Source organism: Pan troglodytes, chromosome 7 (assembly GCF_028858775.2).
Source record: "Pan troglodytes isolate AG18354 chromosome 7, NHGRI_mPanTro3-v2.0_pri, whole genome shotgun sequence".
Lineage (NCBI taxonomy): Eukaryota > Metazoa > Chordata > Mammalia > Primates > Hominidae > Pan > Pan troglodytes.
This window is the reverse complement of record NC_072405.2, coordinates 89,273,079-89,296,644: the sequence shown is the minus strand read 5'-3', so window position 1 is coordinate 89,296,644 and position 23,566 is coordinate 89,273,079. Positions and strand designations below refer to the sequence as shown.

At 41.7% G+C, this 23,566-nt stretch overlaps 1 protein-coding gene across 6 annotated transcripts in view; it reads left to right on the top strand.

Annotated features, from left to right (window-relative positions):
- The window catches only part of ZNF704 (zinc finger protein 704), a 245,821-nt gene extending 222,481 nt beyond the window's left edge, over positions 1-23,340 (top strand). For 2 of the 6 annotated variants that reach the window (XM_063817210.1, XM_054657388.2), the window contains exons 8-10: positions 8,660-8,754; positions 10,309-11,260; positions 14,909-23,340. In XM_063817210.1, coding sequence (XP_063673280.1) covers positions 8,660-8,754; positions 10,309-10,420 — 207 coding nt within the window. In that variant the 3' untranslated portion in view covers positions 10,421-11,260; positions 14,909-23,340. Of the gene's footprint in view, positions 1-6,574; positions 8,249-8,659; positions 8,755-10,308; positions 11,261-11,375 lie in introns of those variants that run through there. The other 4 variants (XM_054657390.2, XM_054657387.2, XM_054657389.2 and 1 more) reach the window with 3 other exon arrangements.
- Positions 23,341-23,566: the final 226 nt, after the last annotated feature.

The window sequence follows — 23,566 nt, the reverse complement described above, 5'->3', positions numbered from 1 at the left end:
AGTTCAGTTCCTGGATATCCTTGTTAACTTTCTGTCTCGTTGATCTCTCTGATGTTGACAGTGGGGTGTTAAAATCTCCCATTATTATTGTGTGGGAGTCTAAGTCTCTTTGTAGGTCTCTAAGGACTTGCTTTATGAATCTGGCTGCTCCTGTATTGGGTGCATATATATTTAGGATAGTTAGCTCTTCTTGTTGAATTGATCCCTTTACCATTATGTAATGGCCTTCTTTGTCTCTTTTGATCTTTGTTGGTTTAAAGTCTGTTTCATCAGAGACTAGGATTGCAACCCCTGCCTTTTTTTTGTTTTCCATTTGCTTGGTAGATCTTTCTCCATCCCTTTATTTTGAGCCTATGTGTGTCTCTGCACATGAGATGGGTTTCCTGAATACAGCACACTGATGGGTCTTGACTCTTTATCCAATTTGCCAGTCTGTGTCTTTTAATTGCAGCATTTAGCCCCTTTACATTTGAGGTTAATATTGTTATGTGTGAATTTGATCCTGTCATTATGATGTTAGCTGGTTGTTTTGCTCGTTACTTGATGCAGTTTCTTCCTAGCCTCGATGGTCTTTACAATTTGGCATGTTTTTGCAGTGGCTGGTACCAGTTGTTCCTTTCCATGTTTAGTGCTTCCTTCAGGAGCTCTTTTAGGGCAGGCCTGGTGGTGACAAAAATCTCTCAGCATTTGCTTGTCTGTAAAGTATTTTATTTCTCCTTCACTTATGAAGCTTAGTTTGGCTGGATATGAACTTCTGGGTTGAAAATTCTTTTCTTTAAGAATGTTGAATATTGGCCCCCACTCTCTTCTGGCTTGTATAGTTTCTGCTGAGAGATGAGCTGTTAGTCTGATGGGCTTCCCTTTGTGGGTAACCCGACCTTTCTCTCTGGCTGCCCTTAATATTTTTTCCTTCATTTCAACTTTGGTGAATCTGACAATTATGTGTCTTGGAGTTGCTCTTCTCAAGGAGTATCTTTGTGGCATTCTCTGTATTTCCTGAATTTGAATATTGGCCTGCCTTGCTAGATTGGGGAAGTTCTCCTGGATAATATCCTGCAGAGTGTTTTCCAACTTGGTTCCATTCTCCCCGTCACTTTCGGGTACACCAGTCAGACATAGATTTGGTCTTTTCACATAGTCCCATATTTCTTGGAGGCTTTGTTCGTTTCTTTTTATTCTTTTTTGTCTAAACTTCTCTTCTCACTTCCTTTCATTCATTTGATCTTCCATCACTGATACCCTTTCTTCCACTTGATCGGATCAGCTACTGAGGCTTATGCATTCGTCACGTAGTTCTTGTGCCTTGGTTTTCAGCTCCAACAGGTCCTTTAAGGACTTTTCTGCATTGGTTATTCTGGTTAGCCATTCGTCTAATTTTTTTTCAAGGTTTTTAACTTCTTTGCCATGGGTTCGGACTTCCTCCTTTAGCTCGGAGTAGTTTGATCATCTGAAGCCTTCTTCTCTCAACTTGTCAAAGTCATTCTCCATCCTGCTTTGTTCCGTTGCTGGTGAGTAGCTGCGTTCCTTTGGAGGAGGAGAGGCGCTCTGATTTTTAGAGTTTCCAGTTTTTCTGCTGTTTTTTCCCCATCTTTGTGGTTTTATCTACCTTTGGTCTTTGATGATGGTGACATACAGATGGGGTTTTGGTGTGGATGTCCTTTCTGTTTGTTAGTTTTCCTTCTAACAGTCAGGACCCTCAGCTGCAGGTCTGTTGGAGTTTGCTGGAGGTCCACTCCAGACCCTGTTTGCCTGGGTATCAGCAGCAGAGGCTGCAGAACAGTGGTTATTGGTGAACAGCAAATGTTGCTGCCTGATCGTTCCTCTGGAAGTTTTGTCTCAGAGGAGTACCCGGCCATGTGAGGTGTCAGTCTGCCCCTACTGGGGGATGCCTCCCAGTTAGGCTACTCGGGGGTCATGGACCCACTTGAGGAGGCAATCTGTTCGTTCTCAGATCTCCAGCTGCGTGCTGGGAGAACTGCTGCTCTCTTCAAAGCTGTCAGACAGGGACATTTAAGTCTGCAAAGTTTTCTGCTGCCTTTTGTTTGGCTATGCCCTGCCCCCAGAGGTGGAGTCTACAGAGGCAGGCAGGCCTCCTTGAGCTATGGTGGGCTCCACCCTGTTCGAGCTTCCTGGCTGCTTCGTTTACCTACTCAAGCCTCGGCAATGGCGGGCGCCCCTCCCCTAGCCTCGCTGCCACCTTGCAGTTTGATCTCAGACTGCTGTGGTAGCAATGAGTGAGGCTCCATGGGCATAGGACCCTCCGAGCCATGTGCAGGATATAATCTCCTGGTGTGCCGTTTGCTGACTGTTGGAAAAGTGCAGTATTAGGGTGGGAGTGACCCAATTTTCCAGGTGCCGTCTGTCACCCCTTTCTTTGACTAGGAAAGGGAATTCCCTGAGCCCTTGCGCTTCCCGGGTGAGGCGATGCCTCATCCTGCTTCGGCTCACACTCGGTGTGCTGCACCCACTGTCCTGCACCCACTGTCCAACACTTCCCAGTGAGTTGAACCCGGTACCTCAGTTGGAAATGCAGAAATCACCCATCTTCTGTGTCACTCACGCTGGGAGCTGTAGACTGGAGCTGTTCCTATTCGGCCATCTAATTTAAAATTCTTTAGACTCTTCTGAGGTCACACCTAACCAACAAACTATGTACATATAGCCCAATAATTTTATTTAGCTAGAAATATTATCATATTATACTGTCCAAGCACATTATATGTTTTATAAAACATGCTACAAAATAGAACTTGGAAATGGTTAAGAAATAAACAAATTGAAATGCAGAGACCAGTAAGAGAGAGAGTATTTGCTTTATAGGGCTTTATTTTAGGGCACACATTATTTACATCAACGATATGGCAGGATGGAAGAGTGCAAAAAGCAGGGCTTTGACATCATTCGGAAGTGAGTTCTAAGGCCAGCTGTGTTCAAGTCAGACAATGGTGTTCAAACCCTGAGTCCATTTACTGTGTGGCCTGGACAGTGCACTTAACTTCTCCATTTTCTCATCTATAAAATGGAAATTATGGCTATGATAGGGTTGTTGTGAAGATTAAAATAGATAACATATGGAAGACACTTAGCTTATATAGCAGGCTCTCAGCAAATTACTTCTGCTGCTACTTTTACCTCTGGGATGTTCTGCAGGCCACTTCCCTGCTCAAAGCCTAAATTTCTCTATCTGTAAGATGTAGATATAGATTATTTATTTTGCAAGTTTGCTGTGAGAATTAAAAGAGATAATAGATAACCTACTTGCCTGTCTTTCACATTCACAAGCACTGAATAAATGGTAGTTGACTGCCCCAGTTACTCCCTTGGTTTCTCCACCCTCATCCTCAACTAAAATAAGAAGCTGAAACATGACTGTATTGCCATTAGAAGTCTGAAGAAAAAACTCACATGTCATATTGAGCCTCCTACTGAACTCAGCCACATATGGAAGTTTGAAGTGGGTCCTCGAAATGCATGTACTGAACTCCAGAGTTAAGAGAGCCATTAGCAGGAAGAAGGACTTTGGCGAGGGGTCATTCCTGCAGGAGGTCCATGTTGTGGTTTGCAAGTGTCCCCCAAAGTTCATGTGTTGGAAATATAATCCCCAGTGCAGCAGTGTTGAGAGGTGGAACCCTTAAGAGGTGATGGGGTCCAGAGGACTCTACTCTCATGAATGGATTACTGTCATTATCAGAAGAGTGGGTTTGTTATAAAAACAAGTTCAGCCTTCTCTTAAGTGAACTGTTACCCTTCCACCCTTTGCCCTGGGATGACACAGCGAGAAGGCCATTGTCACACGCCGGCCCCTCAACCTTGGACTTTCCAGCCTCCAGAACTTTAAAAAATAAATTTCTGCTCATTATAAATCATCCAGTCTCAGGTACTCTGTTATAGCAGCACAAAACCGCTGAAGACAATCCATGTCCCTCAAACCCTGTTCCTGGAATTTTCAAAAGCCTGTTCCTCATGCCTCCCCCACCCTGCTGCTTCTGTAACTTTCTCATCTCAGAAAGTGGCACCACTGTGCCTCCAGCCACTTGGGCCAGAACCTGGGATTCATCCTTGACTCCTCAATTCATCCTTGATTCATCTAGAGATGCAATTTTCTTTGTGCCCCATCCTAACCCACAAGTCCTAGGCTGTCCCTCTAAACAACAGGAATCCAGACCCTCCCCACCACTGCCGCCATACCTAGTCTAAACCACCAGTATGTCTTTGCCTGGAATACTGCAAAAGCCTCTTAACTCCAGGGCTCCTTTCCAGGCTGTCTGCTGTCCATTCTCCAAAGTGCCAAAGTGATCTGTTTAAAGCATTAATCAGATGTCTTACTTTTAAAAACACTCCAATGGCTTACTTATTGCGCTTGGAATAACATTCAGATCCCTTATTGCAGGTCAGAGGCATAGCTTGATACTTCCGTCTCCTCTCCTCCCACCCTCCACCTCCCACAAAGTGCCCACCCCTTTTTCTGCAGTGCCTTGTAGGTGAAAGGTAACCTCCTCAGGAAGCCTTCTCTTACCACTCAAGATAAATAAATGTCCTCTCCTTCTATTACACTTTAGCCTGTTACCCTATTTCATTTCTGTCAGCTACTTATCACTAAAATGATCTTGTGTGATTTCGTATTTATTGTCTGTCTTCTCACTAGAACATAAGCTCCATGAGGGCAGAGAATTTGTTTTGTTCACAGCTGTATCCTCAGAATCTGTAACAATGCCTGGTACATAGCAAGTACTTAATAAATATCTGTTGAATGAAGAGTATCCAATAATCTCATATCACTTCATGCAAAAGGGCTATGGCAACTTTGCATGATCTAGAAACTTCCACATTATCCGTGGCTGATGGGAGTAGTGTTACTGTCATGTCAACCAAACTTTTCCAGTTCTCTGACTAAATGAAGTACAGTGTTCTTGGGATTCTTTAAGTTCTACAAGAATTGTTAATTTTTATGTTTATTTTCCTGATAATTTAAAACAATTCATATAAGCATATCAGAGATCATCTACAGTGACTGTAGATGTCTCAGGTATTCACTCTCTCTAGTTTGCTGTTATTCATCCTGTACAAAACCAAAGCCATTATGAGATGGGGTGAGGAGGATTCTGCTCTTGGAGGAAGCTGCATATCTATACACATGAAATGAATGCACTGAACTCCAAAGCTTTTATTTTTAAAAACTCTGAATGTTACCTCTGCTGGCCCTTGCTCCACCCAACTTTAGCATGAAGACCAGTGGTATAGAATAGTTCAAACTCATGGCAACAATGGTTCCAAATGTTAGATTTTTACTTACCTGTATAATTTTTTTTTTTGAGATGTGTCTCACTCTGTTGGCCAGGCTGGAGTGCAACAGCACAATCTCGACTCACTGCTCCCTTGAACTCTCCACACTCAGGTGATCCTCCCACCTCAGCCGAGTAGCTGGGACTTTAGGTGCACATCACCAATCTGGCTAATTTGTGTATTTTTAGTAGAGATGGGGTTTCACCATGTTGCCCAGACTGGGCTCAAACTCCTGGACTCAAGTGATCCATTCACCTTGGCCTCCCAAAGTGCTAGGATTACAGGCATAAGCTACCACTCCTGGCCCTACCTGTATAATTTTTTAAATGTCTAAGTTTTGTGCTGCTATAACAGAATACCTTAGACTGGGTAATTTATAATGAACAGAAATTTACTGACTAACAACCTGGAGGCGGGGAAGTCCAACATCAACATGCCAGCCTCTGTTAGGGCCTTTATGCTGCATCATCACATGGCAGAAGGTGAGAGGGTGAGGGGGGCCAAACTGGCCCTTGTAGAACACTAATCCCACCCATGGGAGTGGAGCCCTCATAGCCTAATCACCTCTTAAGGGCCCCACCTTTTAATACTATTACAATGGCAAGTAAGTTTCAACATAAGTTTTGGAGGGGACAAACATTCAAGCCATAGCATTAAAATTAATGTCTGGGAAAATAACACTGATGATCTCTATTAGGCCATACTTGCATTGCTATAAAGAAATACCTGAGATAGGGTAAGTTATAAAGAAAAGAGGTTTAATTGGCTCTACAGGCTGTACAGGAAGCACAGTGGCATCTGCTTCTGGGGAGGCCTCAGGGAGCTTTTACTCATGGTGGAAGGTGAAGCAGGAGCAGGCACGTCATGTATGAAAGCAGGAATGGGCATAAAACAACCACAGTCTTATGTAAACTCAAGAGTGAGAGGTCACATATCACCAAGAGAATGGTCCAAGCTATTCATGAGGGATCCATCCCCATAATCCACACACCTCCCACCAGGCCCCACCTCCAGCATTGGGGATTACTTTTCAACATGAAATTCGGGCAGAGACACACATCCGAACTGTGTCATGTGCATTCCTTTACGTTGAAAGAGAAGAGAAAGTACTAATACCTGTACTAGAGAAAAGCAATTCTCTAAGGATGTTTGGGGAATGCTCCCGTGACTTTTAAGTGACAATGCTATTCCTGTGACCACGTTGGCTCCTAGGTTTTTAAATTTATTAAATGTCTATCCTCCTACATATGGCAATACTGATTAATTAGTTGAAACATTCTTTTTCCGGGAGGTTGGCGGCGTGGGGCTGAAGGCTAGCAAACCGAGCGATCATGTTGCACAAATAAATTTACTATTCGGACAAATACGACGACGAGGAGTTTGAGTATCAACATGTCATGCTGCCCAAGGACATAGCCAAGCTGGTCCCTGAAACCCATTTGATGTCTGAATCTGAATGGAGGAATCTTGGCGTTCAGCAGAGTCAGGGATGGGTCCATTATATGATCCATGAACCAGAACCTCACATCTTGCTGTTCCGGCGCCCACTACCCGAGAAACCAAAGAAATGAAGCTGGCAAGCTACTTTTCAGCCTCAAGCTTTACACAGCTGTCCTTACTTCCTAACATCTTTCTGATAACAGTATTATGTTGCCTTCTTGTTTCTCACTTTGATATTTAAAAATGTTCAATACACTGTTTGAATGTGCTGGTAACTGCTTTGCTTCTTGAGTAGAGCCACCACCACCATAGCCCAGCCAGATGAGTGCTCTGTGGACCCACAGCCTCAGCTGAGTGTGACCCCAGAAGCCACGATGTGCTCTGTATCCAGAACACACTTGGCAGATGGAGGAAGCATCTGAGTTTGAGACCATGGCTGTTACAGGGATCATGTAAACTTGCTGTTTTTGTTTTTTCCTGCCGGGTGTTGTATGTATGGTGACTTGCGGATTTATGTTTCAGTGTACTGGAAACTTTCCATTTTATTCAAGAAATCTGTTCATGTTAAAAGCCTTGGTTAAAGAGGAAGTTTTTATAATCTAAAAAAAAAAGAAACATTCTTTTTCCTTTGTTAAAAAAATTAATTTGTTGCAGCTTTTAAGAATTCCAGAAGCTGGGAAGATTACTTAGTGTTAGGAGACAGGTAATGCAAAGGGCTGAAGTGAGTAATCCAGGAGGGACTGAGGACAGTAGGGGCCCTCCTCTATGACTGAGGGACAGAAAAGCAACAGGGTTAAACATAGGTCCTGGTGCCAAGGAGAGCTGCAGCACAGCCCTGGGTCTACCATGACACATGCCATGACCTTTGGCAAGTTACTTAACCTCCATCTGCCTTAGTCTCCTAATCTGTAAAATGGGAACAATAGTAATACTGCGTGGGGTCGTTGTGAAGACTAAAGCTGCTGTGAGTGTACCTGCACATAGTGAGCGCTCAGTAAGTGTTCGGTGGGTGGCATACGTTCTTGATTTGCTCAGACTCTCTGCCTCTTGCCTTTATTCCTTTCTGTTGGGACGTGAGAGTCTGCTGATGGGGTGTTTTTTACAAGAATCCATGTATTTAGTGGCAGTGATTGATCCACTAGAGCCAACAGAAGGCCTAGACCTGCACTGTGTCATTGCCGCTTACTAGCTACGTAATCTTAAATAAATCTCTTAACCTCTCTAGGTATGTTTCATCCTCTAAAAAGGGAATCATGAGCCTTGCCCTACTTGACAGGGTTCATGAGGAGCAAAAGAAATAGACAGGAATGTACTTTAAGATTTAAAATATTATTCAAGTGAAAATATGGTATTATGAGCCACTTGAAATGCATAGATATGAAGTAAAAAAATGTTTGAGATATTGGCTGTTGGTGGGTCTTCTCTGTTTGGGAATGCATTTTAATTCTGCCATGAGCAGTCCTCCTCCATTTTAATGTGTGGTCTCTGTGAGGAAAGTATTTCATTTCATCTCTGCTTCCTTTTTTTTTTTTTTTTTTTTTTTTTTTTTGAGACAGGATCTCACTCTGTCACCCAGGCTGGAGTGCAGTGGCACGATCTCGGCTCACTGCAACCTCCGCCCTGGGGTTCAAGCAGTTCTCCTGCCTCAGCCTCCCAAGTAGCTGGGATTACAGGCACACAACCCCAACTTGGCTAATTTTTGTACTTTTTGGTACAGACGGGGTTTCACCATGTTGGCCAGGCTGATTGAACTCCTGACCACAAGTGATCTGCCCTCCTTGGCCTCCCAAAGTTCTGAGATTACAGGTATGAATCACCGTGCCTGGCCTCATCTCTGCTTCTAATGGTCAAGGATCAGTGTCCACACAGCAAAGGTTAACTAACTGCATGGGTGGAGAACCTGCCCCATCAACTTTCTTTTCCATGTATTCACCAGGTGTCACCCACACATCATCCGGTGGGCACAGGAGAGCAGAGACAGCATGCGCACACGGTCCTGTCCTCCCCACCCAGAGGCACAGTCAGCTTAAGGTACGACAGCTTAAAAAACTCCACACACCTCACCACAAGGGAATTAACTGTAAAACAGAACAGCAGAGAGAACCCTGAGAAATGATCTTCTATAAAATTTCTCCACAATTGACAAAACACCCTTTCTTTTTTTCCCATGGTTTTTCCCATCCATTACCTATTAATGAAGATTTGTTGTTTCGGGGGGTAATGATTTACAGTAAGGTTTTGGTTTTTTGTTTTTGTTTTTGTTTTACAGAATAGGTAATGGTGATTATTGGGTCTATTTGGAGCCATGTTGTATTAATCTCTATATTAAATGAACTATAAGATACAATTTTTAATGCAGATCAAGAATGATCTCCCCAGAAGTTCCTTAACCAAAATACAATAGTCCCCTTTTATCCACAGTTTTACTTTCTGTGGTTTCAGTTACCCAAAGTCAATTGTGGTCCAAAAATGTTAAATGGAGAATTCCAGAAATAAATGATTCATAAGTTTTAAATTGCACACCATTCTGAGTAGTGTGATGAAATTTCGTGCCATCCAGCTCAGTCCTGCCTGTGATGTATGTTATCCCTTTGTTCAGTGTATCCACGCTGTCTACACTACTCGCCCATTAGATTGACTGTAACGAACTGTACTTGTGTTCAAGTAACCCTTCTTTTACTTAATAATGGACCCAAAGTGCAAGAGTGGTGAGGCTAGAATTCAGATATGCTAAAGACAAGCCATAAAGTGCTTCCTTTAAGTGAAAAGGTGAAAGTTTTCAACTTAACAAAGAAAGAAAAAAATTTTTATACTGAGATTGCGAAGATCGACAGTAAGAATGAATCTTCAATCCATGAAACTGTAAAGAAAGAAAAAGTCATGCATAATATATATATAGGGTTTGTACTATTTGCAGTTTGAGGCATCCACTGGAGGTCTTGGAACATATTCCCCACCCTTAGCAGGGACTGCTGTACTAGAAATTGAGAATGGTGGGAGCATTTGAAAGTACCTACTTAAAAACTTGAAAGAGCAATGTTGCTCTCTACTGGCACTTCTTGTGTTTACTTGTTTAATTCAGTTTTATGAAGATGCCCAAATGGACATGTCCACAAGTAGACAAATAGAAGCCTAAGGGATATGGTAGCAAATTTTAACAGTTGAGTGTAGTGGCTGTGAAAACAACCAGCACATATTAGAGTCTGAACCTAGAGAGAAGTCGCTGTCTCCCAGGCTGGAGTGCAGCACGATCTTGGCTCACTGCAAACTCCACCTCCCGGGTTCAAGTGATTCTCCTGCCTCAGCCTCCTGAGTAGCTGGGATTACAGGTACATGCCTGGCTAATTTTTGTGTGTTTTTAGTAGAGACAGAGTTTCACCATGTTGACAGGCTGGTCTCAAACTCCTGACCTCTGGTGATCCGCCCACCTCAGCCTCCCAAAGTGCTGGGATTACAGGCATGAGCCACCATGGCCAGCCTTTTTTTTTTTTTTCCTCCCTCACTCTTTCAAGGGATTTTTGAGCTCTCCATAGAATGCCCATTGAATTCCTCCCACTAAACTAACCTTCCTCATCTGTCTTACAGGAAGCCAAGGGGAGAGGGCAAAAAGTGTCGGAAGGTGTACGGGATGGAGAACCGAGACATGTGGTGTACCGCCTGCCGCTGGAAGAAGGCCTGCCAGAGGTTCCTCGACTGAGAGACCCCCAGGCAGAGGGGCTCAGGGCCCTGAGCCGCTCCTGCCCTGGCCTGCCACTGCAGGTGTTGGAAAGAGCTTTTCCTACTGAATAAAACACAGTTGAAGCCAGGAAAAGCCCTTTCAGGAACCTTGGAGGAATAACAGCAAAAACACAGAAAAATTGTTTAAGTCACCACCTATGACAAAAGAAAGTTGCTCTTACTGAGAACCCAGCCTGGAGCAGCTATAACTAGTTTTTTTTCCTTCAAAAGAAAAGTCAACTTTTTTTGCTGTATGTCTAGACTTAAAACTGTGGACTTCTGTAGCAATTGAACCAACAAAGCCCATTTTACCTAGAAAGGAGGCATATTTTGATAAGCTTTCTGAATTATGCCATTTCCAAGATTTTTTTGACACTTAAAAAACAAGCTACAGGTTATTCAGTAGCGTTTGTACAAAGATCAATACTTACTTTTGTTGTGAATAATCTTTTCCCTATTTTCCATTTGACTTCTTGGAGCAGTATATGTCAGGATGTGTTGCAAGACAGCGCAGCACTCTGGGCATCTTTTCTATGGCTTTTTGTTTGTTTTTCTTTTAAGAATGGCCCCACACTGAACCATGGTAGAGCTATTAGTTTGTAGGGGCCCAGATGGCATAAACTCGAGAAGGGATTGTCCACGGAAATCACCAGCAGACTTCAGCCCGAAGCTGAGTTCAGGAAGTCCAGCTGTCACTGTTGGGAAACATCTAGGAGTCTTCCTTGGATCCATAAGAAGCTCTTCCCCTAAAGGCAGCACAGCTAACTCTACTCTCTACCTGCCACAACTCAGTCAAGAACTGGCACCTGTAGCCATCTGGGTAAGCCTCAATGCTTCTTTCAGGGATGTGACACAAATGGCAACTCGGAGCTATTTGTTACTGCTTATCTGTCAAGATTGTAGCCAGGTTAATGGGTCATTTTCCTTCTCTCCAGACTCCACCACTGACTGATTTCAGAAGAGGTAGAGAACTCCAAACTGTCCCAGCAGGTTTGCTTTAGACAACAGAGCACAGCCCACATGGCCCTACCTGTTCAGAAAGTCATGTTAGATCAACAAACCACTTCCATTCTGAGTGCACTTTTATAGGTTTTATGCTTTAGCATGTCCGGGAGATGAGTTAATTAACAATATAAACATTATGTGAGTAAATGGAAGGTCCAAACTTTAAGTTTTTCTTATAAAAATATTGGAGCTATTCATTTAAGAATTTGCTCAAAAGGGAACATAACACCAAAAGGAAAATGCATGTAGGTATAGGAATTTCTCAGTTTAGTAGGGCCAGGGCTTGCACTATGTTCCATTTATTGGGCTTTGTAACTTACTTGCTTGTTTGTTTGGGGGATAGTGGTGTGGGGAGAGGGGAGTCGTCAAGCCCTATAAATAAGCTCATTCTCTATCTACCCAACTCTCAATTGCCCTGCTAAAGAGTTATTTCTCCTATACCTATGCAAAGTAGGAAGAGCACCTTATAGGAGGCACTGTATAGGGACAGGGGACATGGGATCAGCCATAGGAATGTTAAATGAAATTGCACAGAGGAAAGTTTAATATATGTCTAGAGATTATACATACACTTTTTTAAGCGTAAAAAGAAGACATCTAGTAATGACAGATATTCTTTTTATATACAAGCAAAAGAAAGTATAAGGAGGTTCTACAGCGCAACATCCACAATCTGTGCATTCACGTATTATGGGACTTTTATTTTTTAAACTCTCATATAAATTTTTTAAAATTACTCCTTGGAAGAGATCCTGGTTTTTTTCTTCATTTATTTTTTTCTTTAAAAACATTTATTTTAAGAGAAGAGAAAAAGAGCTTCATCTAATTTTGCATCTTGATTACCAATCAGTACTAGTCACAGCACCAGCAATACTGTATGTTTTAGACTTACAAGGTCAGCCAGGAAATGGCATTTTTTTAAACGCAGAAATGTGTTTGTTTCCTCTACTCTAACACGTCCTTTCTCCTCCTGGTGTCCTGTCACCCCCATGCAGCACCACTGATGCGAGATGATGCTCTGGCCTGGTCCAGGAAGCCCTGAGCCATGGGCAGATTGCCCAGTGGCCTTGGGCGGCCAGAGCTTGTCACCTGTTTAAACAAGTTCACCATGTGTTTAAATGACAGGGTACAGTCCTGGACCAGAGGTTTTTCTCTTCAGCAAAGCTCCCTGGCCCTTGATCGTTGGACTGTTACTAATAGAAAAAGATTCAAGTCATGAAGTATAAAATCCATCCCCCATCCCAGAACTTTGAAACACAAGGAGGGAGAGATCTTTGCTATGGAGCAGTCCTGGAGCAAAACCCCGTGGCTTCCACCCCCAGATATATACCCCATAAGTAGTGCTGAGCTCCAGCTTAGCTGAGCCAAGCTCAGTCCTTATCTGGTGTTCAGCCAGTGCACAGGTATAAGCAGAACTACAGAGCTGAATGTAGCTTCCCTGGGATCTCTTCTCCTTTCTAAAGCATTTTTCACACAGTTCTGTACCTCCTACCCAAGTTGGGGCTGCTTTCTGCCTGCTAGCCCACGGCTCTGTGTACTTTCTTTTCTGGCTTCAGGTGCAGACAGACCCTCAGTACCTTCCTGGACACAGACACATATTCCCTGGACCAAGGCGTGGAATAACTAGTAGACCACCAAGCCACAGGTGGCTGGTCTTGAAGAAAAGGGATTATACTCCTTACAGGCCACCCAGAAAGCTATGAATTCCAATATACACCACTGATCGTGCAAGTTAGGGGTTTTTTTTTTTTTAAACGTAGCATTATTTTGTTATATTTTGGAACTAAATGAAGTGCCAAATTAACCAGACATTCGTTTGATGCCATCTCTGTGGAACCAAGTTCTCTGTGTGTGTTCGTTTGGCTGGGAGGAGGGGGAGGACTGGGCAGACTGCTCCCACAGCAGTCTGGCAGTGGAACTGGAGCCCTGGCCACCGCAGGGAGCTCAGAGGCCTATCTGCGCAAAAGGCATGCAAAACAATGGATTCTGGTCCCAAAATATTTCTAAGTAAGGCATGATGTAGCCTTTTGATTTTTTTTAATCCTTTGACACCCCAGCCTTCAGAAAAGGTTTTTCATCTCTCTCCAAAGAAGTCATTTCATAGTGACTGACAGGACATTCTCCAGAAAGCGACAAAGCAGAGTGGCCAGCAGGCAGTGGTGTTAAGCCTTGGGCCTTCGCAGCAGATGTATGCTGCATTGGTGGGTGGGAGGCAGTGTGACAGCCTGGAGAAAACACACAGGTAGCAAGGGAGTCAGGGGGGAGGTACAAGAGGGCTGTGGACACCTGGCTCTTGCTCATCTTCTTGGTGCTGATCAGCTGGTGGTCACCATCCCTAAGTACCTCCCAGGGAGCTGCCATTTTCTCCTCTGGGAGCAGTTGCCTAAAGCAAGGAGAGAATGACCTGAAGGGAAGTACCTCCGGCCAAGAGTGCAGGGCTGCTGTGCCTAGCCTGAGCGGGCCATCTCTAGCAGATAAGGACTTCTCTCCACCACACTAGCTGAAAAGTTTTCTCCCTTGGTTGGCAAAAGCCAGTGTCAGGAAAAAAGCTGTAGGTTTCTGACCAAGAATGTGTGCGCTTAGCTGCAAAGTGCCTGTCAGCAGCTCCAGGCACCAACAAGGTGCCCTTTTATTAGACAATTCCTGCCCGAACATAACCATATTGCAGATGAAAATTTTCAATAGAGAATGACACAATTCTTGACCTTTCTAAAAACTTTTCAAAGAGATAGTCACATGTGTATATGTTGCGAAAGATTTTTGAAACTGAAATGTCCTCCATTAAATCTCAAGAGCACTCAAGTTTTAAGTCTGCTGTTTCTGGTGTCACACTAAGACACACTTTTGAAAGCAGCCCTGGGTTCTGAATTAGTTGGCACTGCTGAATCCATGTTCCCCTTTCATCAGACTCTAAAGTGCAGCATTCACTTGCAAAGGTTCAGAGAAAAGTGGCCAGAATTGTACATATAACAGAGAATACCTTGAGAATAGTAGCAAAATACTGTAAATAATATTCATTTCCTCAGGGAAAAATAAAGGGCATGCAAAAATAGGTCTGGAGACTCCTGAAACTAGGAAGAATTTTGTTATCACTAAAGTCTTTTATAGTCAGAACAATTTTTTTTTTCAAATGAACATGGTATCATTTCAAGACAAATTTATGTGAACTGGGCAGTACTGACATTTGTGAGGCATAGGGGAGTGCCCTGGGAAAACGGTTTGGAGCTGACCTGTAGCCTAAGGCTAACGTTTGAACCACAGGTGCAATGCCTGGGGGTGGGGGAGGGGGACGGGGTGGGGGTGGTATTCCTAGACTCATGTAAGGCTTTTTCTGAATGTAATTGTGAATACAAAGCCTTGCTGGTCCTTTTTATCATTACCCAATGGATGACTGTTTATTAGCTATCAGCAGAATTCCGTAGGTGAAAGCAAGCCGTGAACGATGTACATTTTGCTTTAATAGCATGTTAGCGAACAAACTTCCATGGACTCTTGTGGACAAGGTGCTGCTTTTTCTCATGACCCTGTAGAATTGCTATCGACCACATCTTCTGTAGCACTGACCTGTGTGAACTCAGGGAAGAATTTGTGCATACAAATGAGTGGAAACAGAGCAGGATTCATGAATATGAATGAGAATGTGAATCATTTTGGAGAATGCCCTGGGCACACGGGTCAACTGGAAATTTCATTTCTCTAAGAAAGTAGCCCTACCAGCGGCACGGACTGTCCCTGTTCCTCATACCTGTGGGGATTCCTCCATATTGGAACTGTTTCATGTATCTTTTTTGCATTGTAACTAGCCAAACCTGAAGTCAGTAAATAAAATGAGATTAGCACTTTTTTTAGGTACCAGTTGTATCACTGAGTAATGCACACCAATAGAGCAAGAAAGTATAAAATGTATTTAAGACCAACTGGTTTGCTTATTATGACTGACTTTGAAAAAGCCCATATCCAATGATATACATGCTTTAAAAGGTATATCTATCGTAGGACCAGGAACCAAAATGGGAATTTTACTTCTGGTCCTGTTTTGTAAATAGTTCCTTTTTTTGAAGACAATCTCATGTTTTATAACTTTTGTTGTGGGTCTGAGAATCACAATGGTAATATGTTTTGGCAAAACGTAACCTTTAAATACAAAAACAATTATAACTTAATTTTCCAAATAAAACAAGAAATATACTGATTAGGCTTCTACAGTTCTAAGAGACATGACACTTTGGTAATAAGCGTCAGTACTCTACTTCTCAAGTTAACTGGAAATATTTTACAAGATGCAGTGTTTTGTAATCACAAAGAACGCAGACATTTTGTGAGAAATGACCTTGGTTTTATACATTGTAGCTTATTTTTTAAAATATAGTATTTTACCAGACAGGAAGTATTAATATTATAAGTAATTCCTGCTCACCAAACAAAGGGCTATGTCTCTTTTAAGCAAATGTTTTGATGCATATCTTTTTAATTAACCCTCTGCAGCAAGGGTAGAAATACAGATCAGATGGAATGGGTATTATAGGAGAATCAAGATAGCAACAGCTACTCCTTTTATCATTACTAGTGTGTTTTCAAAGTATGGAAAAAGACGCCTGAAGAGTCATTTTATATATTTTAAATCTAAAATGTGTTAACAGGTATGCTTATAGGCCATGGGAGAAATATTCTTATAAATTTTTTAGTGTAAAATGATAAATTCTATGTCACAAAGACAAGTTTACCACTTGACCTACCAGAATCACAGATACTTGCATTTAACTAGCAAGTATCATTTGGTGGAAATTTCTAAAATCATAGTAGATAGACCCAAAGATAGAATTCTTAGGTGATCAGTAGTGTTTAAAATAATTTTGTCCTCAGCACTAACTATATAACTGTAATTTCTACATAAGAACAAGTGCTTCCAAAATATAGTGGAGGGAAAAAATAAAAAAGGAAAAGAAACAAAACAAAAAGAACAAGTGCTTGATTTTTCACTGTGAAGAACTAGCAGGCACATGAGGTTGTGATCAGAAAGCGACTGAGTTCCCAAGACCAGGAAACAGAGGGGAGTTGTGAAGAGTTTATTAAAACTGTACAAATAATTCAGAGCTTTGCCAAAACCATTTCATAATGCCGTACAGTTTTTTCAAGCCCACTCACTGTTAAAACAAGAAAGCATCTTTTCTTTCTAAGATTTTAGTAATCCAAAAGCTAGCCTAATTAGCCAAGTATGCAGATAACATCAAAAGCAAAGCTGAGATAGAACAGCCATACACCCGTTGGGCAGCTCTTATGAGGTGGTCAGAAGGTCACTCAGACCTTGGTTTCAAATAGGCTTTAGAATCTGCACACTTGAGGACTAGAAATGCACAGAGTTAGGGAAAGCCATGTACAGGCTTGGCTCCTGGTCTCTGAGATGAGGCATCCTGCAAATCTCTGTTTTCACTCCTTGGAATGTCTCCATTGTTAGCATTAAAGTCCCCAAGAAGTTTTTATTGCTGTACAGTTTTGAACCAAATGAGTCTCATTTCCAAAAGATTCCTAATTCTATATAGGAGAGGTTGCAAATGTCCGTGCCTCAGAAGGACCAGGCAAGTTCTGTAAATGATTGATATGGATAAGGCAAAGAGGAACACAAGAATGGTGGAGACCAGGTTGAACTGCAGAACACATGCCCTCTTTGAAGGGGTGCCCACACTCAGCTCTAGACAATCAGAACCATGCAGAAATCAGGCCCAGGGCTGCTAGATCTTCTGACGTGGAAGTATGATATTACCTGACACGTAAGTGTTGACAACTAACTCAAACTCTTGGCCAACACTGTGCAGACCAAAGAGAAGCTATACACAGACAGGTGCAGCCTGCAGCCCCCAGTTTCAACTATTGGGAAAAGTGGATTTCACATTCCACAGTTGTCAGGTCAGGTTCATCCATCAGCCCCACAAACTCGCATGTCGGCACTATCTGGGCAACTAAAATAAAAGAGGGGAAAGAGATCATTTCTCCCCAGATATCATTCTCATGGCAGACTTGAATATAGATACGCTGAGTTATCCAGCTCTCTCACTCTGCCTCCTTTTGGCATGCCCAGGCTGTGCCCCGTAAAGTGTTGAATCACTGTTATCCTAATTTTCTTAGTGTTTTCTACCGTGGCCACTGTGATGAGGGGCTGGCAAAGAGCAGCCTCGTGCCTTCCGAGAAGGCTGCCAGGAGCCTCTGAAGCTTGAAGCGAGCACACATTGCCTCCTTGTGCCAAAGCCCTTGGCCAGCCTCCCCACACTCCTTCCCTCTCCATCCGGCCTCATGAGTCTTCGTTACCAAGTAAAATTACCACTGCTTCACCTCTGATACAGCAGAAGCCTTGCTTCAGAACTGGTAGGCATTTAGGTTATTTCAGAGTGTCCACTAACCTCAAAAGGAGGTTTTTCCACATACAAAACCCTAGCATCTTTGAGGGGAAAGCAAAATGAGAATAAATTATGTCATGAAAAAAATTAGAAGTTGCTTCCTTCATTTAGAGGGACTAAGTTATTTTAAACTCTATCTTACATCAGAGTCCTGATGGTGTTGGGATAGTCACTGACCCTTTCAACGTATGTAATAAGATACGTCTCGTTCACACACACTATTTCATTTGATCTTTGTAAGAACCCAGTGTAGAATAGGAATATTTAAAATCAACATTACCCACCTCCAAGGCCAACCCAGAGTAGTCTTGAACCTGAGTCAGCCTCAGTATTGCTTGCAAGGAAGAGGGAAGGGGCTCATTAAAGGCCTGGCTCAAACCTTAGTCTTCCAGACTGACTAGGGACGTAAGAAGACCCAGGGACCCACCATGTTCTCAAACCATCTTTTCAGTCCAGGCCTTTCAGCATAGACATAAAGAGCCCACCCGTTACTCAGTCATGTTGCCAAGTGCAAACTGATTTATCCCCAGATGAATCCCTTTACTGTAGCAGATCCCTAATCCCTAAATTTCAGCCAATTTGGTAGTTAATTATAGGAGCTTATTAGCTAAATGTATGTTCTGAGTAAAAGTTTTGACTCTTTGGGGAAAATTTATTTTGCTGCTAGCATACAACATTTGCTATGTATATAAACTTAAGTCAATGCCAGAAATTTTAAAACCAGCTCAAATTTATAATCTGTAATGATCAAATCAAAACATACTGTAAACTCAGAGTTGGAAACGCCTGGTAATATGGTTAAGTCATGTTTAAATATGAATGCAATTTAAATGACATTGGCAATGCCTGAGATTTCTTTCATCGTGAATGATTAAAAGGCAGTCCAATATATGAATGGATTTCATCTTACCTTTCTCCCGTTAATTTACTAGGTGTAACATCTTGAGTTTAGAGTAAAGTGATTCACAGGCAGTTGGGTTGTGGAGCTAGAAGGAGCCTCAAAAAAAACTTTTTGGCCAGACTCCTACATCATGAACAGGGTTTTTGATGAATAATATTTATTATTATGTTTCTAAAGTAATACAGTGTTGGAGAATGAAACAGTTTAGTCCTTTCCTCTTCTGATGGAAAAGAATCATAGCGCCGTTGCCATGACAATAACAGGATGTAGAAAGACCCATGAAGAAAGAAAGAAGAAAGCTATGGTTCCGAAAGCAGGTAACCACAGATTTTGAAAGAAGGCAGAGATGGTGATTAAACTGTAGTCCTTGTTTTTTAAAATGTTCTTTCATGTTAGGCACCACCACATAGTTAATAACTACCAACTTCTAAAGAGAAGATCCCCTTGATTTATTTATATCATGAAAATACTAAAAATCAGTTCTCAAGTCTAATTAACTATTACATTATCTTGCTAGGTCCTTTTCCCTAAATTTTTAATTCAGAAAATTAACCAGAGTTGGCCAGATGCAGTGGTTCACGCCTATAATCCCAGCACTTTGGGAGTCCAAGGCAGATGGATCACTTGAGGTCAGTAGTTCAAGACCAGCCTGGCCAACAGAGGAAGAAAGAGTGAAAACAAAAGAAGAAAGAGGGAAACCCTCTCTTTACTAAAAATACAAAAATTAGTCGGGCGTGGTGGCGCACACCTGTAATTCCAGCTACTTGAGAGGCTGAGGCAGGAGAATCCCTTGAAACTGCAGGCAGAGGTTGCAGTGAGCCAAGATTTCACTGCTGCACCTGGGGTGAGACTACCATTAAGGAAGGAAATTTCCTTTAAACAGAAAAAAACAAAGGTGCTCATCTATTTCTTCTGAATTCTCTCTACATCCTTGACTTAAGAGGAAAACCAGCACTCAAGAAACAGCTTTAAAAGAGAACAGTCCCCATTCTAGCTACCAGTCTTGCTTTCCCCCATCTTGGCAAGCCCCAGTGAATTTGCCATTGAAAGATTACCCTCCCCTTTGCCCTCATCTGCCTGAGCTAGAGGCCAGGCTGTTGTTAATGTTTTTTCAGTTCCAAAGCCCCTGATGGGACATTCTTGTTTCTGTGCTACTGCTTTCTCTCTCTTAAATTAAGGTGCAAGGGGATAAATATTACTATGACTGGGATGTAAGGCTCAGTCAGTGTGGCTATTCCCTCCCTTCGGGGGAAATATTCCATCTGTCTGAACGGTTTTAGGTGATCATGAGGAGAGCGGCTCAGTCACACAGCCAGCCACGCTCATCACAAAAGATTTGTTCAGACTCACTGTAAAGAATGACAAGGCAGATAGCTAATCCTTTCACTGTGCCTCAAAGCCCGCCGTGCAAGTCACCAACCCTACCGGTCCTTTCCACGTGCGAGGCTAATAGAGTGATCAGAACCAGGAATGTGAGCTGGGTTCCACCTTAGGAGGGGACAATGAGGACAGAGCAAGAGGGCTCCATGTTTAATTACTCCAGGCTCTGACTTCTGCCCACAATTACAGAGCATGAAAGCAGAATTGGCCTTTAGTAAGTGAAAAGGAAGTGGCTCCTGCAGCATATAATTGTTATAATTTCGTATTTATGGAAAGAGAAAAGGACTTCAGTCCACTCATGTTGTTAAGCACTTGTCCCTCACTCCACTGGAGCCCCCTTCCTATGTTTTGGGCACAGATGGCTGGGACCGAGAGGAAAGAGGAAGAGCGTCTGCCAGAGTGTGAATATACCCCTCAGGGATATACAGCGGAGTTTCATGATAAACTACCCATACTTTCCCAAAAAAGGTTGAGGAGCAATGCATAACTTTGCAGATTACAAACCCTTGTTTTACTTTTTAAACCTTTTTTCCATACTCTGCTTATTGGAAATCGATGGCTGTGATGTGACCAACACCTGTGATGATAGCAAAGCCCCTCCTTTCACAGTCTCCTGACTGTTCGGGGAGCCTCCTTGGTCATTGGTAGAAAGCTTTAGAAAAGACTTAGCTTTTTAGGGAAGAACTAAAAAATCCCCAAAACATACTAGTCCCATGACTTCAATAACTGAAAATGTCCTGGGTGTAAACTAACCCAGGAATGTGGATCATACATGTTTTTTTAAAAAAAATCCCTGAATCAATATTTTCCTACAACACACCCTAAAATTCCTATTTTTGTAATTAATGGTTGGACAGTGATCAGCCATTTAAACATAGGCTTTCTGGAATAACCAGACACTAGAATAGTTTCCAAAGTGTTTTGCGTATCAAAATCCTATATACTTAGAAGAAGAACTCAGGATAAGAAAAAATCGCTAGGTCCCAAAGGGTTCATGACTATCATCAGATGCAACTGCGAGTGGCCTACGGTCATTTTTTCAAATGAGAAGACTGGAGAGAGAGAACAACAGTAATCACAAAACCTCTGTTGCCCTTAGTCCATGACAATGTTTAAGGAAACTTTAAAAAATTAAGCCATCTTCTGAATTGTTTTCTACACCAAATCTAAAATATTAAAATGAAATTATTAAATATTTTAAAATGGGGTATTTAGTGGAAATGCAATCAGTAGAAAACATTGCTTTTTAGTGCCTGCTAAACAAGTAAAGGAGAAAGAATGAAGAGAAAACAGCAGTCCTTCCTGTGTGACACTCGTGTGGAAATGACAGGCATTCACATGTCATTGAGTGCTAACTCAAAAGCTAGGTGGCAATGCTGTCCAATGTTTAGAGATCTTTTGAAGTATAATTTTACCACCATTCAGAGGTAAGTACTTGCTTAACAGAAGTCTTTAATGTTAGTGAATGAATGTATAAAATTATAAACTATGCATTTTCAAAGAGTAGCATGTATTTTGTATCGAATCCAAGTAAATTTTTTTCATAGCTACCTACCACAACTGCAAATTATTCAAAATAAACTTGGATACATATCCTTATGGGGATATGGGAAGCCCATCTATATTCTCCTACTTGATGTTTTTAAAGATTGAAACTTTATTCTGAAACATCAGGCTCTAAAAAATTCCATCATTAAGATGAATAAATGGGAAATGGTTTATTTGTTACTTCGTAAGCATAAATGGGAAATGTTGGCTGTTAGAAAATGTGCCCAGTTCCTTAAAGGTGGATGTTCTAGTAACACTGGATTAACAAGCAAACAAAACTGCATGAAGTGAACGAATATTTCATTGGATAAAGTTAGCATAGGTTTTATCTGCTGGGTTTAATTCTCAATCCCAGAAAAAAATATTATTCAAGGGGTATCAGTTATAGTTTCAAAGAACAAAATATGAAAATATTGTCCAGCAAAGCAAATCATCTTTTTTCAAAATTACTTATATTTTGGAAAGTCTATATAGAATATCCACAAATAATTTCTTCAGCCCTCTTGTTGATTTCATATTTTCATGAAACTTTTTCCCCTAATAATTTGTCTTCGCTCTTTAATCAGTGCTTTACTACATTACTCAGCCTGAAAAAATATCTTTTCCTTCATCTGACAATGTGGAAATAAAGAACTCCATTTCTGTCATTCTGGTTCTCTTCAGTGTCCATTGAGAAAGTTTCTCAACTGTTTGTAAAATACGGGGGGAAAAAAAAACACGCATTTCTAAACCTGGTACTTAAGGTTATACTGGATTGTTTGCTACCTAATTAGAAGTTATTGGGGAAGGGGCATTGTGTCTTTTTATATGATTTTTAGCCAAATCCAGATGTTCTGATACACATTTCTGAATACCTATCTGACTGTAAATACAGCCTGTGGAGGTTCAGGTTGATAAACCTTTCACCTGAGTGCTCCGCAGCCATGCTCCTTGCCAGCTTCTGGCACATTGTACATAGATTTGTTGAATGTTTAAATGATGTTGTTTTTCTAAATGCTGTTGTCTAAAACAATTTTTTGAATTTCTTTTGCTTTCCATTGTTTTGGACTTTGTGTATTCGTTTTTAAAAAAAAAAAAATGTTTCCTAAATATTTAACACCAGGAAAAATATTTTTAAATAAACTGGTGCTAATTGAAACAGAAGGAAATTTTCAGATCGAAGATGTACAATGTTAAATGTTCATACCAGTTAAACTGCACTTTCCCAAGGGGACAGCTGGCATCTACTTGAAATGGGCATCAAGAGACCACCAAATGTTTACAGTTTCTGTGGCCCGTTTAAGTGTAAAATGCAGAAGTGGCTCTGTCCCCCCAGAGTTAAGGATTTGCTACACTGGTCCTCTGGAAGCATTTAAGTAGAAGAAAAGGCTTATAGTCAGAATCACTTTAGTAATCGTCTTCTGGTCCTTGGACTTTTCTGTTCTGTAATGCTTGTAACAATGAATATGGTGTTGCCAATCTAGTCTGATATCATTGTTGACCTGTACTTACTTTGTGGATGGTTCTACCTGGGGTTGCACTGGCACAAACAGAGCCAGAACACTGGACTTTCAAAAGACCATTTTGACTTCTACAGTGTCCACACACATGAATTTAAATGCACTTGTAACTGGTTAATTACCATGAAGTAAGTCTAACTTCCACTTAATAAAAGTTTTTGTGTATCTGCTTCTATTCGGAGACCAATTTATTTAATTAAGGATAACTATACCAAGAAAGTCTCACTGGGGCTTGGGGTTTTACCTAGAGTTGTAAAAATAGTTCAAAACCAAGGAGATGTCTTCATCATCAAGGCCATTTTTAGAAACATGTGGAAGGCATGTGTCCTCAGGTTCAGCCCTGCTAATGACAATTTCAACCCATTCCCTTAGCAATGATTGTCCAAATATGTTAGCTGCTG